The sequence below is a fragment of the Oryza glaberrima genome, chromosome 12 (genome assembly GCF_000147395.1).
Source record: "Oryza glaberrima chromosome 12, OglaRS2, whole genome shotgun sequence".
Classification (NCBI taxonomy): Eukaryota; Viridiplantae; Streptophyta; class Magnoliopsida; order Poales; family Poaceae; genus Oryza; species Oryza glaberrima.
In genome coordinates this window covers 22,539,658-22,555,018 of record NC_068337.1, presented here as the reverse complement: position 1 = coordinate 22,555,018, position 15,361 = coordinate 22,539,658, and the positions used below count along the sequence as shown (strand labels likewise).

Below are 15,361 nucleotides of genomic sequence, written 5' to 3'. Positions count from 1 at the left end.
TCGGGCGGTCAGCGGAGCAGGTCGGCGGCAAGAAGGGTGCCAAGGCTGCCTTTCCCGACGAAGACGACTACTAGCCCCCGCGTCACTGCCCCACCCGGACAAGATCGGAAAGAAGAGACACTACATCTTTACTGCCATGAAGATTTGACTTGTCCAATGCTAGTATATTGTTCAGACTTACTTTCTCCGTTCTATAAAAAACCAACATAGTACCGGATGTAACACATCGTAACACATCGTAACATACATATGTTCAGATTTATATAGTAGTAGGATATGTCATATCTGGTTTTAGATTCTTTTTTATATGACGGAGGGAGTAGACAGCAGCATCATCATTCACTTAGCATCAATGCATCATTGATGCTCAGAGCATCATTCACTCACTTAGCAGAATATCAGTTAGCATCATTTGACTAGCTAGACAGACTGAAGAAATTGAAGAGCCAATCTAAAATTCTCTCTCTCTCTCGACAAAGCAGAGCACAGACAGAACAACACCTGACCTAGCCTTGCGCTGCTAGTCGTACGCAACTTCCGGAAGCATCAGCTGCAACAAAGGACACAAGATCGCCTCTGACGGCACCATTTGGAGTGTGCAGCTTGAAATTCCGGAGAGACAAGTCGAGCTGATTCAGGGTGTGCTCGATGAGGCTGCTTGGCAATGGCGAGTACTCCATCCTTAACAGTGTCAGGACTCTAGCTTTGTCCAGCATGATTTTCATCAGAGCAACTTCACACTTTCCCCCTCTGAAACCTCTAAGATATATCCACCTCAGGTGATGGTTGAAGCTCTCAAGGCCATCGAAGAAATTGCTCCCATCATAGTGTACATCGTCCCATTGGAGGAGCCCTTCTGCTTGTGTAACGTCATCGCATCTCTGCAATAGGAAGCACAACACAACTCAATCAGAAAATCAAAATGCGCACACACTAAAAAATTCAGATCACAACTCAATCAGAATAACCAGAATTCAGACGTATATCACTGCAGAGCAATTGATTAGCAGCAGATTCAGAATTCAGACCACAAGTCCACAACTCATTACTCAATCAGAAAACCAGAATTCAGACATATCACTACTGGAGAGCAATTACTTAACAGAAAATTCAGGATTATGCAAACAATTGATTGGATAGGATTGTCTGTTCATTGGCATTACCCAGATATCCAGTGATTTTACGCGTGGGAAACTCCTCAGGATCTGCTCTATCTGGCGGGGCAACATGTCGACCATCGCTGTGTAGTTCACCCGTAAGCCGAGATGCCTGACAGAACGGATCTCTGGAGGCTGCTCCACCATCCCAGCCTGCGCATGCATGATCAGAGATTCAGAATTGGTGCTAACCAAATCGGTTGAGCAAGCGGGCAGGTTGATCGATCGATCAATCGGGTTTCATTTGCATACCTGAATCACTATGCCTTGGATCTCCAAGACGGTGTGGAAGATGTCAAGAGAGATGATTCTTCGCAACCTGGGCGCGCCATTGATGGCGATCCTGGATGGCCTCGTGTCGCGCATGTGAAGATTCCGCAGCTCGACGGCGTCGTCCACGGCGACCGTGCCCACCTGGATGTTGAACATGCGCAGAGACCGGAGGCGCGTGGCGGCGGCGGCGATGACGGCGATGGTTCCCCCCATGGCGCTGTGGATTGCGAGCTCCCGGATCTCTGATTCGGGGTGGAGGACTCGCTCGATCATGCCGGGTTCCAGGACGCAGCCGTACAGCCCGAGGCCGCGGAGCCTGTCGATGTGGTAGGCTTCCACGGTGAAGTAGAAGAGGTGGAGCGCCACGAGGCTGGTGCCGTCGAGGAGGGCTCGAGGAAGGCGGGTGTGCTCTAGTAGGTAGAGGTTGGCGAGGACGACGACGCGAGCACGGCCTCGCCGGAGCGCGGCGCACCAGCGGTGGAGGTGGCCCTTGCGCCATGGCGTGGTCTCTACTCGGAAGCACCAGACGCGGCCGATCTCGTAGCCACCGTCGTCGTTGGCGGTGACGTCGTCGTAGATGCCGTACTCCTCGTCGTCGCTGCTGACGTCGCCGCCTCCGCCATCCCGGGCAGCTACCTCGTTGCCTCCATGTCCACCGCCACCGCCACCGCCGCCGCCGCCTTGTACGGGTACGAATTGGACGCCGTTGCGAACGTGGAGCTCGAGGACGTTGGTGATTGCTTGGGCGACGTCGTCGGCGGCGATCGGGGGAGCGGCGAACTGGTGGTCGTGGAGATACAGCGGTAGGCGGCGCCAGATGTCGAGCCAGCGCGGGGAGAAGAGGTAGCCGAGGCGGAAGAGGTCGAGGACGGGGAGGCGGTCGAGGACGCGGGCGACGGCGGCGTCCGGGAGCCCCCGCCAGTCGGCGTGCCGGTTGGAGGGAGGCGCGAGCGTGGCGCGCGGAGTGGACTCGGTGAGCGCCGCCGGCGAGGACCCGATGCCGGACATGACGGAGGTGACGCTGCTCCGGCGAACGTTGTCCATTCCTCTCTCCGGCGAGTCGGAAATCTCGACAGGGCGGAGGCGTGTGGAGCAAGCTGCCGCCTCTCTCTCTGCGGTTTCAAATTTTGATCTCGCTTACGAATGTAGCGGGGGGTTGGATATTTATAGAGAGTTTCTCAACACGAGCATCTAATGATCAGGAGATGAGATTTCTGCAACTCAGTCCGAGTTTAGTTCGAAACTTTTTTTTCAAACTTTAAACTTTTTTATCACATCAAAACTTTTCTAGACACAAACTTCTAACTTTTCCGTCGCATCGTTCCAATTTCAATCAAACTTTCAATTTTAACGTGAACGAGAAACACCCTCATACTGGCAATAACACAAGACATATTTTCCACAAGACTTCCGCATCACAAAGACAGTAGACAACTCAGTGGTTCTGTTCGACATATATTCACAAGGACTGTAAATATTCATCTATTCCTTCTCCTCAATTCAAGGCTCCAAACGTGCCAAAATAATACAGTGTTTCTAACGGTTCATATATTATACTCCCCTCGTTTTTTAATAGATAACTCTGTTGATTTTTGAACACATATTTGACCATTTTTCTTATTCAAAAATTTTAAGCAAATGTATTACTCACAGCAAAATACTAGAGTAGATATAAATCACGCTTAAAATACTTTGAGTGATAAAACAACTTATAGAAAAATAAATTATAATTATGTAAATTTTTTAGATAAGACGAATGATTAAACATGTGACAAAAAGTCAACGACAGCTATCATTTTAAAAAAACAGAGGTAGTATAATTACAAATGCCAGGCCAATCTTCAATGGTGGTCTGGTAGGCCATCACAGCCTACACAAAAATTGTAAGAGCCCACAGTACAATTTTGTTCCGATAGATACATGTAATTTCATTTCAGAAGCTCACAACACATCAGAAGGGAAAAATGAACTGAGCATAGACATACATTGACACATTCATAACGGATTAATACACACCATGATCAACAAATATACATGTACAGTTTAGAGTCTAAACTTCAGACCCAATCCATACACAGGTAGGAGCTTGGCAGGTCAGTGGAGAACCAGAATGTTGCTTTTACACCAGGTACAATTGCACTCAAGTATATGCATGTGACTTAAATAGTTGTATAAAAATCTAGCTGCAGTCAAATAATTTTCCTGATTTGTCTAGCATCATGATCAACAAATAAATATACATGTACACTACAGTTGTTTAGCATCTAAGAAAAAAACATTCACTTTTATGTTGATCAAATTTTCCGGTAAAAGCAAAGCACAAACAGCATGCTCATCTCATTATCTTCTTTTACTGCTATCAAGAGCATCATTCACGATTCGCTCACTTAGCATACATCATTTGACAAGCTTAGACAAACTAAAGAATAGAGCCAGCCTAAAATCTCTATGACAGTACAGCAGCACAGAACAACAACCTAGCCTTATGCACGCACCTTCTTCAAGTCCAAGTCCAATCATCCAAACTTAGAATAATGGACACATGCCCGTCTCTAACAGCATCATTTGGAGTGTTCATTCTGAAATGTTCGATAAGCCATCTTTGCTGGTTCGAGATGTTGTCGGTATTGCTGCCTAGTGGGAGTAACATTTTGAACTGTGTCCCAGCTCGAGCTTCGTCGAGGATGGCTTTGCCCAGAGCAAGTTCATACTTGCCCCCTCTGAAACCTGTAAGATATATCCGCCTCAGGTGATGCTTGAAACAACCAAGGTCACGGAAGAAATTGTTCCCTTGATAGATGTGTTCATCATCCGCTTCGAGGAGCCTTTCTTCTTGTGTAACCTCATCGTCTCTCTGCAGCAAAGGCACACAAGCACAACTCAAATCAGAAATCAGAATTAACACATGATAATTCTGCAACTCACGCACTATTCGAACAGAATTCAGACATATCAATACCATCGTACTACAGAGACAGTCGATAGTAATTCTGCAGCAAAGGCACGCACGCACAACCCAAATCAGAAATCAGAATTCAGACATAGCCTAATACTGATGCAGAGCAATTAACAGCAAATTTCAGGACAATGAAACGATTGAGTGATTGGATTGGCCGTTTATTACCATGATCTCCAGTTGCTCTAAGCATGGGAAACACTTCAGAATCTGCTCTATCTCACGGGGCACCCTGTGACCCATCTCTGTGTAGTTCACCCGTAAGCCGAGAATCCTGACAGAACACTTCTTTGGAGGACGCTGCACCATCCCAGCCTGCGCATGATCAGAGTGTAGAGTTGTTAATTAGCCAATTTGAATTTGGATTTGAATTAATCGGATGAGCTGCATTGCATGCATGCAGGTTTGAATTTGATCATACCTGAATCACAACGCCTTTGATCTCCAAGACGGTGTTGAAGAGATCGAGAGAGCCGATTCTTCGCAGGCTGGGCGCGTCAACGATGCAGATCCTGGATGGCCTCGTCGGGTACAGGTCAAGGTTCCGGAATTGGATGGTGTCGTCCACGGTGATCGTGCTGCCCTCCATCAGGTTGTCGAACATCTCCAGAGACCGGAGGCGCGTGTTCTGGACGGAGACGTCTCCCAGCTGCCTGTTGAAATCGACCGTCAGCCCCCGGATTTCCGATTCGGGCCGGAGTGCTCGCGAGATTACGCCGTGGTTGATGGCGCAGCCGCACAACCCGAGGCCGCGGAGATTGACGAGGGGGTCGATGTGGTCCGCTTTCACGGTGAAGAAGGAGACGTGGAGTCCCTTGAGGCTTGTGCCGTAGTCGCGGATGCCCTGGGAGAGGTCGGGGTGCCCTTCTATGGCGAGGTTGGCGAGGATGACCTCACGAACACGGCCGCGCTGGAGCGCGGTGCACCAGCGGTCGAGGCGCCACCGCGTGGTCTCCACTCGGAAGCTGTAGACGCGGCCGATCTCGTAACCACCAGCTGGGATGTCGTCGTGGCCGTAGAGGTCGTCATCGCTGATGACGCCGTCGTCGGCGCCTATGCCTCCAGGGGATGGGGGGCGGTGGCGGCCGGCTTGATCTGCTGATTCGTCTTCGACTCCACTGGCTTCATCTTCTGGCCCCTCTTCGAGTTCGACGGCGACCCCCGGTCCAGAATCGTCGACGACTCCGGCGTTTTGAACTGCTGCCTCGTCTTCGGCGACGTCGAGGCCCCCGTCATGATCATCGCCACCATCGTCGTCGTCATCCACTAGGCCAGGGTTGACGATGACGCCCAGGTCGTCGCCATCCGCACCAACTACCTCGTCGCCTCCACCTCCATCTCCATCGTCGTCGTCGTCGCTCCCAACGCCTCCTTGTACGCCTACGAACTGGACGCCGTCCCCGACGTGGAGCTCGAGAACGTTGGCGATGGCGTCGGCGACGTCGTCGGCGGCGATCCGGGGAGAGGCGAACTGGCGGTCGTGGAGATGCAGCGGGTTGGCTCGCCAGATGTCGAGCCAGCGTGGGGAGAAGAGGTAACCGAGGCGGAACAGGTCGAGGACGGGGAGGCGGACGAGCACCCTGGCGACGACGTCGTCGGGTAGCCCCCGCCACTGGGCGTGCGGGATGTCGCCGACGGGCGGCGCGAGGGCAGCGGCCGGAGTGGCATGCGTCCTCGTCGCCCACGGTACTAGGTTCAATCTGGCCACGGCGGAGGCGACGATTCTCGCGCGGGCCTCTTCCATTCCTCTCCGGCGAGTCGGAAATCTCGACACGGCGGAGGCGTATGGAGCAAGCTGCCGCCTCTCTCTCTCTCTCTCCACGGTTTCAAATTTTGATATAGCGGGGGTTGGATATTCAGAGACTATTCACTTTGATGCCATTTTCAACCTTACCAAATTTTGGTAAAGTTGCTAAAAAAGTGGCTACATTTAGTTTGCTGCCAAATTTTGGTAACTATATAAGAAATCCTACCATTGCCAAAATTTTAGCAATACCAAATTTTGGTAAGGTTTTTTTTGGCGTCAAAGTAAACAGGCCCTTATTATAGGGAAAGTTTTTCTCTGGTTTTCTGGTCAATCTGGTGCGCACGTTACCGATCGGACGGCCAGGGTCCAATTCCGGAGCAAATCGGCGACTGCTTCTGGAATGGGAATTCAGAATAACTCATCACCGTTAGTAACAAATCCACGCCGCACAATGTTGATCGGACGACTAGGATTAGCCCTCTCCGCACTTTGTCGTTGGAATTGACATAAAAGTTTATAGAATATGCCGTTTGAAACTTCTTTAGGTTTTGGACAAATCAGAAAATTAGCATGACTAATATGTTTCTAAGATCCTACTCTTGACAAGAATTACTATAGTCATTATTATCAACTTGGATGACTACTTTCGACTTCCACTGACGGATACAAGACAAATAACCTGCTACTATTCGAAGTGCAGCACAAATTTATGACCAACAAACTCGTGTTCTTCGATGGTAGTATGATATATTGATAATATAACCAGTTTTTCTCAATTAGTACCGTACACAGGAGTACCAAATATGACTGAATTAAGCAGCGAGTAATAGCTACTAGTAAGGTGCAAGGCCCAGGCACCACCGCACCAGACAAAACTTCTCTCAGAATTCCTCCAAACTTCTCTCAGAATTACTACTACAAGTTCAGCAGCATACCAGGAAGCCAGGTTGATGAAGTGTGCATCTATCTAGTTAAGCTGTCTATCTAGACGTAGAGAAGCCAATACCACCTCAAAGTACACCACAGTAGGCGAGATGGAATCAAAATGCTTCAGCGACAAAAGAAGCGTTGTTGATGATGATCAGGTAGTTAACGGAGGTAGAGGATGGCATCGTTGTCTTGCTGGAGCTTGAGCTCCTCCTCCGGCGTCATGCCGACGTCGGTGATGCCGAGCAGCGCCTTGACCTCCCCCACGGGACGCCCCTTCACCGCGTCCGCGGTCATCTGTGCACACAGGTCGCTCAGCCCGTCGATTCCCAGCGCCGTCGCGCCCTGCATCCATCATCAACATGTACACAGATGTATTAGTCAATCAGTCAGCTCACTATGCACATATGCACCAGGCACTTCACTTAACAGTAGGCCACACAGATCATGAAATCTCTTGCTAGAAGCAAAAACTGAACATTGATCCTCAGAATCGTGAGATGACAGGTTCTAATGTCATGTGCTGATTACAAAACAATGGGTTTGTGCAACTGCGAAAGCATGCATGATTCCAAGCTAGACAGTATTCTGTTGGGACATCAATCATGACCAAGATTATATGCAACATCCAAGAACAGAAGATGCAGAAGATTTTAACACATTAAATTGAACCATCCATTATGAAGCTGGTATATATATGCACTTTGCACACAACATCATTTATACCTTTCTAAGGAACAGGCTAGATTTCAGTGCCTATACTCCAACATTTACACAAACAAGCTCACTTTATATACTACTACCAGAGCGCAAAACATGAAACCCACATTATCTATACTCCAACATTTACACAAACAAGCTCACATTATATACTACTACCAGAGCGCAAAACATGAAAACCCACATTATTATCTATACACAGTACTATAGAGCTGTGTTGCACTAACCACAGTTATTGCTATAATGGAGCCCCTAAGTGAGGCCACATCACCGCAATGTTCTAGACCTTTGGGCGCTGCTTCCACGCCTCAGATTACCAACTGAATATTACAGCCCAAACCAATCATTTTCAATGATGGGTGAAGTCTCTACATATCTGATTTGTTGGGGACCCAACAGGCCTCCCACGATTCCTCTTCCTCAGCCTCTAACCTCTACAAGAGCTTAGTATACATACACCTCCTCTGCTACCCATAGGGCAGAGCCAGGCGTAAGAGAGGCCCGCAACCGGAATCAACCTTCCTTGTGATCTGGCCTACCACAAGTCCACAACCTCCATTGGGATCGATCAGCTTCCATTTGCCTTACCGTAGGAGTTCATTGTGAGTATACAAGAGCTAGCATACTCACATCCAGAGCGTACATGCACCCCTTGCCATCACCTCACCCACCCACCATAACAAACATGTCCTTACTATTTTTTACTTACTAGGAGTATTGTTTACATATATGAACTAGCCATTAACAGAAGGTCACAGACCATGTAATCTCTCACTAGAAGCAAAAACTGAACATTGATCTTCAGATTTGTGAGACGACAGGTTTTGGTGTCATGTGCTGCTTACTAAGCAATGAGTTGTGCAGTTAATCAGAAAGTGGCAACTGTGCAAGCATATGCATGATTTCAAGCTAAATATGACCAAGATTATATGCATCATACAAAAGACAGCACAGGCAGAAGATTTTAACTCATTAAATTCAACCATCCATTATGAAGCAGCTATATGCACTTTGTGCACAACATCATTCATGCTGAATATACCATGGACCAGGCTTTAAATGGTGCCTATACTTGAACAAGGAATTAAACCAAATCAAAAGACGAGAAGGAATTATCTGAAAGGATTATTGCTGGATCTTCCCAGAAAATTAACACAACACTCAAGAAACCATCATTTACACAAATAACGCACATTATATACTACTACTAGAGTGCAAAACCCACATTACCTATAGTAGCGAACTTTAGTATAAAGTATAAACACAATCCTACATAGTTGTGTTGCACTAACCACAACTATTGCTAAAATGAAGCACTCCAGCCGGTGAAGCCACATCACCTCAATATTCCAGACCTTTGGATGCTGCTTCCATCTTACCAAATACCAAATGAATATTCCAGTCCAAACCGATCAAATTCTCAACGCTGGATGAAGTCTACAACTTGATATCGTTCATACCCCCTGTCCTCTCTCATTCCAGTGCTCTATGCCCCCATTATCTTAAATCGGTGTGTCCGTACGTGTGTAATACGAAGACTTATCGCAGCAATGCACAAGTATCTTATAGTTAATCAACAGCAATTAACACTACAACAAATCTACATTAACGCACTGGATTACTCCCAACAGCATACGTTAATCTACCATGCCTAATCCCATGTAATCAAGTACATGCCTCCTCTATAAGGTGGAGAATTTTACCAAACCCTGCATAATTTGGACCTCCCGTCTAGAATTTTTTTTTTTCTGAACTAGTTCGTATGAAAATCCTACAAAGCATCCAGGTACCCATTTGGAATCCACTGATCTCATCCAATACACAAACAGAAGAAGCAAGCATGATTTTAAAATCAACCAATCCATCAAACGGGGCCTGGAAAGGGGAGGGAGTTGGGAGGGATTCAGCGCGCGGGGGATGCATCAATCAACCAATCAACCAATCAGGCGAGAGCGATCGAGAGATTGTTTTTACCACGAAGAGGTCGTAGAGCGTGACGGTGTCGGTGACCTCCCGCGCCATGAAGTCGCGGTCCCAGGCGGCGATGTTGGCCACGGCGTCGGCGCCGCCGCCCCGCGCGTGGGTCCGCGCGTACTCGTCGAGGAGGCGGAAGATGCGCTCGTTGCGGATGAAGGGGGCCCCGATCGCGTACCCCAAGGGGACTCGCAGCGCATCGTCGGTGGCCGCGAAGCGCAGCTCGCCGTCCCGGAAGCGCAGCATAAGCCTCGACGGCGCCGCCGCCGCCCCCGCCGCCGCCGCCATCCCCCAATCCGCCTCCGGGTGTGAGCGTGTGTGAGGGTGGTGGTGGTGGTGGAGTGGAGAGAGAGAGAGAGAGAGAGAGAGACTGAGGAGGGGAGGCTTGCAGAAGAAGGGAACGATATATAGGCGGAAGAAGGAAGGGAGTAGGGCCGAAAAGCCCGGTGGCGCTTAATGGGCTCACACCACCCGTGGTAGGTGGGCCGATGGGCCATGAAACAACGGGAAAACGGAGAAGTACATGTTGCCTCCCTCAACTACCGCCTCAGTTTGATTTCGTCTTCTTGATTGTAATAAAGCCAGATACGACACATTTAAACTGATCTTCATCTGATATAGCACTTACTCTCTCCGTTTCAAAATATTTGACACCGTTGACTTTTTAGTACGTGTTTGACTATTCATCTTATTCAAAAAATTTAAGTAATTATTTATTCTTGTCATATCATTTGATTCATTGTTAAATATACTTTCATGTACACATATAATTTTACACATTTCATAAATTTTTGTAAATAAGACGAGCGGTCAAACATGTGCTAAAAAGTCAACGGTGTCAAACATTTTGAAACGGAGGGAGTACTTATTATAGTCAAATAGTTCTCTCCTCCTCTTCTTCCATCAAGTCATCGTGGCGGTGGATATGAATGAAGGTGTAGGTGTGGGTGTGGGTGTGGGTGTGGTTTGTGTGCGCAAGGTTGCGGTGGTAGAGAGACTGGGGGAGTACAAGGCTTATAGGATCCGTATTTTCTCTAGAACTAACTGTTGTCAATGACAAATTTCATGTGTTTGTGTTAGAACTCAGATTTTCTCTAACGATAAAGATTATAGTACTATTTTATTGTGTTCACAGTTCACTTCTTGTTCATAGAAAGAATATGCGGTTGTCTCAACAAAGCCATAAATAAGACGCACACGTATTTTATATTCTATTTTATATTCAACTATTTAAATAGTTGACCAATAACATTTTACTACAAATAAAGTTTTATTTGATTAAAATAGTATGATTGGATTGACATTTGAATTCATTTTCATACAATTGTGATTTTGTGTTGCTATAAACAACTTAGTATGTAAGAATTTTAATCAAGATTAGTTTTATAAACAGTGTTAAGTTTAACCCCGTCTTACTCAGTCGGGCGGAGAGAATAAGACACCATAGGCCTCCATGCACGGAAAATAGTATTGTCCATTAATACGTGAGTAATCAAGTATTAGTCAAAAAAAACTTGAAATTTGAAAATACATGATTAATTAAACAACTTTTCTATAAAAAAAACTTTTGCAAAAACGTATTGTTTAGCAGTCTAAAAACGTGTGTGTAGAAGAAGATGAAGATGAGTTAGGGAAGAACACAACCTTAGTCCTCGCTATAATTTTTTTTTTGAGATAAACTTGGAACGCAGATCTTACTAGTATAAATTTAGAACTCGATTGTTCCCATTTATGTCAGGTTTTCAGATTTCCAAATCATCATGTCCATGGATCGATCATTTGTCCTTGAGAAGAATTCGCTTTTGGTCGAGCAAAAACGCTTTGACGTCGCCGGCGAACTCCGCCTCTCCTCCTCACCGCCGTGCAACATCTAACATGATGTGGGGGGTCCATTGAAAACCCACACGACAGGGGGCTCTCGATCCACTGTCCGGCGGCAATGAGCATCCGGAGGATGAGGACATGGTCGATGCCAACGAGGAGGATGAGTCACGGCGCCATCGGCGGCGCGGGAGCAGGCACCGACCCCACGGCCCGCCGCCGCCGCCGCCGCTCCGCCACGTCAATGTCACGTGGGACGGAGACCTAGTTAAACCAGTCATGTGGATGCCACGTCAGCTAAAACTGCATTCAAAACCGTCGAGGGATCTCATTTGCACCGGTTTTGACAATTCAGGGACCGGTTATATCTGGTTTTGGGTTTAGAGATCTTGTTATAAAGATTTAATTGCAATGAATACAACAGTACTATAATCGGATTATAAATCAAATAAGTAATTTAAGAGAAAGTTCTATAAGAATAAAAAAGACATACTCCCTCCGTCCCCAAAAAAAATACAAACCCTAAATTTCCGTATCCAACGTTTAACTGTCCGTCTTATATAAAAATTTTTTATAATTAGTATTTTCATTGTGGTTAGATGATAAAACATAATTAATACTTTATGCGTGACTTATCTTTTTAATTTTTTTTATATTTTTTTTAAATAAGACGTGCGGTCAAACGTTGGACACGGAAATTCAAGGTTTGTCTTTTGTTTTTATGGAGGAGTACACCAACCAAAGTAACTTTAAGGTCGCTGATACGCCTAACCAGCGACCGTCTCCTTGTAGTCACGTCCATTGCAAAATATAGAACTAATTAATAGGAGTAATCCGCTGGGTAAAACCACCTCGGATACTCGCAGTGGAGGCGCAGCTCCGCCGTCCCTCTCTCCGGCAGCTGCGGCGGCGAGATCTCGCCGCTCCTCATGTCGTACACGCCGGACTGCCCGAAATCCTCCTCCTTGCTCGGATACCAGAAACTCCTCCGCATGAAGTAGATGCAATCTTCTCGAGCTCCGGCGCCGCCACCGCCGCCGCCAGCAACGACGGACCTCGAGTCCGCCTTGCCGAGGAACAGCGCTCGCCCGCGCAAGCTGTCCACCGCCTTCCACCGGCCGAGGCCGTCGGCCGCCTCCAAGACGTCGAACCTGCTCAGCGGCCTGTCGGCGCTCCACACCGGCGGCGGGAGGCTCTTCCACCACCGCACCATCAGCAGCCGCCCGCCGGACTCCACCAGGTAGCGCACGACGAGGTGGCCGCGCCTCTCCACGTCGACGTGGACCGACTTCTTCTCGGGGTCGTCGGCGATGCACGGGCGGAACACCGCGCCGCCCTCGCCGCCGCCGCCGTTGTCGAGATCGAGGACGTGGAGGCCTTCTTTGCTGGTGACGGCGTAGAGCTTCCCGTGGAGGAAGGCGATGGCGCAGATGGCCGTCGCCCGCAACCAGACCGAGCGGATCCTGCTCCTCTCGTCCATGAACGAGAACGACGCGGCGGCGCCGTCGTGTCGCTTGCAGGTGGAGATGGCGACGGCGCATCGGTTCAAGATTAGGGCAGCGACGAGGGTGTCCGGCGGCGATGACGAGGAATCCGCCACCACCGGAGAGGACGACATGATCACGGTGCTATACGATGGTTTCGGGGTGTACGTCGCCACAGTGGGCGTCTCGCACGAGTCAACCGCTCGGCGCACGGCGGCGGCGAGCTCGGGGAGAGGGAGAAGCGGGTCGTCCCTGTCCCCGGAGGCGGCGGAGAGAGGGTTCATCAGGGAGCACCCGCCGTCGTCGTGCTCGAGGAAGACCAGGTTGCCGCCGCCGACGGGGTGAAAGCTGACGACGCCGTCGCGGAGGATGGGCCGCGGGCAGCGTACGGGGTTGCCGTCGAGGTCGATCAGGCCGCCGTCGCGGAGCGCGAGCCACGGCATCGGCGGCGGGGAGCGAGCTGCGGCGGCGGCGGCGCGCCAGGAGCGGCAGACGGCGCGGAGGCGGACGCGGTCGGCGTGGGACGGCAGGCGCTGGAGCACGAGGCCGAGCAGGTCACTACAGAGCTCTGACTGCCACGGCGAAGGATTCCTCTTCGCCGGAGGGAGCGACGACGACGACGACCATTGAGACTCCACCATATCTACCGGTGACGACAACGATGTACGGTCGCCGGCGTCGTCAAAGGCTTTTAATTTGCTCGACCAAAAGCGAGGTATGGCAGAGTTTTTTTTTTTTTAACGCCCGCAAAAGCTTTGCCGTTATATTAATAGAGCTGGAGAAAAAGCAGTTCATATATATAGGGAAGTACTGAAATTCCACCCCCCGTAAAAGGTATGGGAGAGTATGGAAACCTGACATAAATGCGAACAATTAATGGATACTCCGTCCCAAATTGTAGTAAAGCGTCTTATTATTCGAAGGAAAGACAACCTTTATGATTTGGAACCGTTTATAATATAGCTTTTGACTAGCCCCTAATTTTCTAAATTCAGGGCATGTACAACGGTGTGTAATAACGGTCTCTCTTCGTTCCCATGCAAGTAAAATTGATGATGTGGAAGAGAGAAAGTGGACGAAAGGGAAACATGGTTGTTACGCATGACAACGGGTCAGAGTGGACTCTTAACGTTTATTAAAGGAAATTTTGTTGCATAGAGGTCGAGAAAAGGAAAGAATGGTACTAAAAATATATTTTGGTGCATTAATGGTTAAGAGTTCTTGTTGTCTTAACTATTGTAGGAGAATAGTCTCTAAGTGATATGTATTAACTAAGAGACCATTCTAGACTCTACCTTTGTACATGTCCTCAGAGCTATTGGATCACTTTGTGATTCGTGCAACATACTCAAAACCTTTTTTTTCTCCTTCCCTTCCTCACACCTGCCCGCCGCCATTGCCGCCATTGCTTTTGTGCGTTCATGGAATCTCTGCGTGTCACTCTCTGACCTAGTTAGTTGGAAGGAAGGGATCAACAATATCGACGAGCTCCCACCCCTCTCCTGGGCAGCCTCCTCCCCTTTTCCTCTTCTCTTCCCCAAGGCAATGGCGTTGAGTCCCCATCCCTAGCGTCTTCCTCGTCTTTAGCGGCTCTCCGCCGTCAGATCCAGTCATCACCGACCACCGTCTCTTACCAGTCTCGTTGTTTTCCCACGTTGCCAACGTGGGCCCACCACCTCCTGACAACCCTACGGCTCCCGTACTGCCGCCACTACCTCGTCGCACGTCCATGTCCAATGCCTACAGCCAGTTCTTCGTTACCCACGACCATCCCTCTAAGCCCTGGGGAACACCCGCTCTTCCCCCTCCTTGATCCCCCTCCTACCGGAAAGGGATCCTCTGACTTAACTGATTTGCAGTTGAGTCACTGACATGTGGGCCATAGAAAAGTGGGACCCACATGTCAGTGACTCAACTGCATGTGCAGTTAAGTCAGAGGATCTGCTTCCCCCTCCTACCCCAACTCCAACCCCACAACCTAATTCGTATGTCCTCTGCCAGAGTTGGGGGCATTGCCAGTGCCCAAGAAAAGGGAGAGCTTTCCGGAGTTGTATGAGAAGAAGCCCAGGCATGAATCTTGACACAAATCGAACGGTCCATAATCTGTAAGATTTTATCTCTAAATTTATATCGAATGTCATTTGGCATTTCCTTTATAAATTTCAATCATAACTAAATATCAATATATTTAGGTTTATATCTAGTGCCACACTGCGCGTGATATACATAATTTAAAACAACTAGCAATGCAACCCGCACATTTACTCGGCTAGTATCCATATAAAATTAAGTGACTTTTCTT

The 15,361-nt window shown here is 48.5% G+C and overlaps 4 protein-coding genes across 4 annotated transcripts; all 4 read right to left on the bottom strand.

Annotated features, from left to right (window-relative positions):
• Window positions 1–495: 495 nt before the first annotated feature.
• On the bottom strand, window positions 496–2,474 carry LOC127756583 (uncharacterized). The gene is made up of 3 exons (XM_052281938.1): window positions 1,410–2,474; window positions 1,164–1,310; window positions 496–881 (listed from the first exon to the last, which is right to left on the bottom strand). Exons 1-3 carry the CDS (start codon window positions 2,472–2,474, stop codon window positions 507–509), a joined length of 1,587 nt encoding a protein of 528 aa, XP_052137898.1. The 3' UTR covers window positions 496–506.
• Window positions 2,475–3,930: 1,456 nt separating this feature from the next.
• On the bottom strand, window positions 3,931–6,145 carry LOC127756586 (uncharacterized). Its single transcript, XM_052281940.1, has 3 exons — window positions 4,808–6,145; window positions 4,555–4,701; window positions 3,931–4,284 (listed from the first exon to the last, which is right to left on the bottom strand). The coding sequence occupies exons 1-3, from the start codon at window positions 6,128–6,130 to the stop codon at window positions 3,931–3,933; spliced, it is 1,824 nt and encodes a 607-aa protein (XP_052137900.1). The 5' UTR covers window positions 6,131–6,145.
• Window positions 6,146–6,845: 700 nt separating this feature from the next.
• Window positions 6,846–10,110, bottom strand: LOC127756588 (uncharacterized). The gene is made up of 2 exons (XM_052281943.1): window positions 9,755–10,110; window positions 6,846–7,405 (listed from the first exon to the last, which is right to left on the bottom strand). Exons 1-2 carry the CDS (start codon window positions 10,040–10,042, stop codon window positions 7,223–7,225), a joined length of 471 nt encoding a protein of 156 aa, XP_052137903.1. The 5' UTR covers window positions 10,043–10,110; the 3' UTR covers window positions 6,846–7,222.
• A 2,285-nt stretch (window positions 10,111–12,395) lies between these two features.
• LOC127756406 (uncharacterized) lies at window positions 12,396–13,502 on the bottom strand. Its single transcript, XM_052281744.1, has one exon. It carries the CDS (start codon window positions 13,500–13,502, stop codon window positions 12,396–12,398), a length of 1,107 nt encoding a protein of 368 aa, XP_052137704.1.
• Window positions 13,503–15,361: the final 1,859 nt, after the last annotated feature.

What these genes read in the sequence shown, in the direction of transcription:
- LOC127756586 (XM_052281940.1), bottom strand. Translation starts at nt 6,130, where the DNA reads ATGGAAGAGGCCCGCGCGAGAATCGTCGCCTCCGCCGTGGCCAGATTG. An exon ending in TCAAAGGCGTTGTGATTCAG is followed by an intron (nt 4,702 to 4,807) that starts GTATGATCAAAT and finishes GATCATGCGCAG; the next exon opens with GCTGGGATGGTGCAGCGTCC. An exon ending in TAGAGCAACTGGAGATCATG is followed by an intron (nt 4,285 to 4,554) that starts GTAATAAACGGC and finishes CCTTTGCTGCAG; the next exon opens with AGAGACGATGAGGTTACACA.
- LOC127756588 (XM_052281943.1), bottom strand. Translation starts at nt 10,042, where the DNA reads ATGGCGGCGGCGGCGGGGGCGGCGGCGGCGCCGTCGAGGCTTATGCTG. An exon ending in CGCTCTACGACCTCTTCGTG is followed by an intron (nt 7,406 to 9,754) that starts GTAAAAACAATC and finishes TGATGGATGCAG; the next exon opens with GGCGCGACGGCGCTGGGAAT.
- LOC127756583 (XM_052281938.1), bottom strand. Translation starts at nt 2,474, where the DNA reads ATGGACAACGTTCGCCGGAGCAGCGTCACCTCCGTCATGTCCGGCATC. An exon ending in TCCAAGGCATAGTGATTCAG is followed by an intron (nt 1,311 to 1,409) that starts GTATGCAAATGA and finishes ATGCATGCGCAG; the next exon opens with GCTGGGATGGTGGAGCAGCC. An exon ending in TAAAATCACTGGATATCTGG is followed by an intron (nt 882 to 1,163) that starts GTAATGCCAATG and finishes TTCCTATTGCAG; the next exon opens with AGATGCGATGACGTTACACA.
- LOC127756406 (XM_052281744.1), bottom strand. Translation starts at nt 13,502, where the DNA reads ATGCCGTGGCTCGCGCTCCGCGACGGCGGCCTGATCGACCTCGACGGC.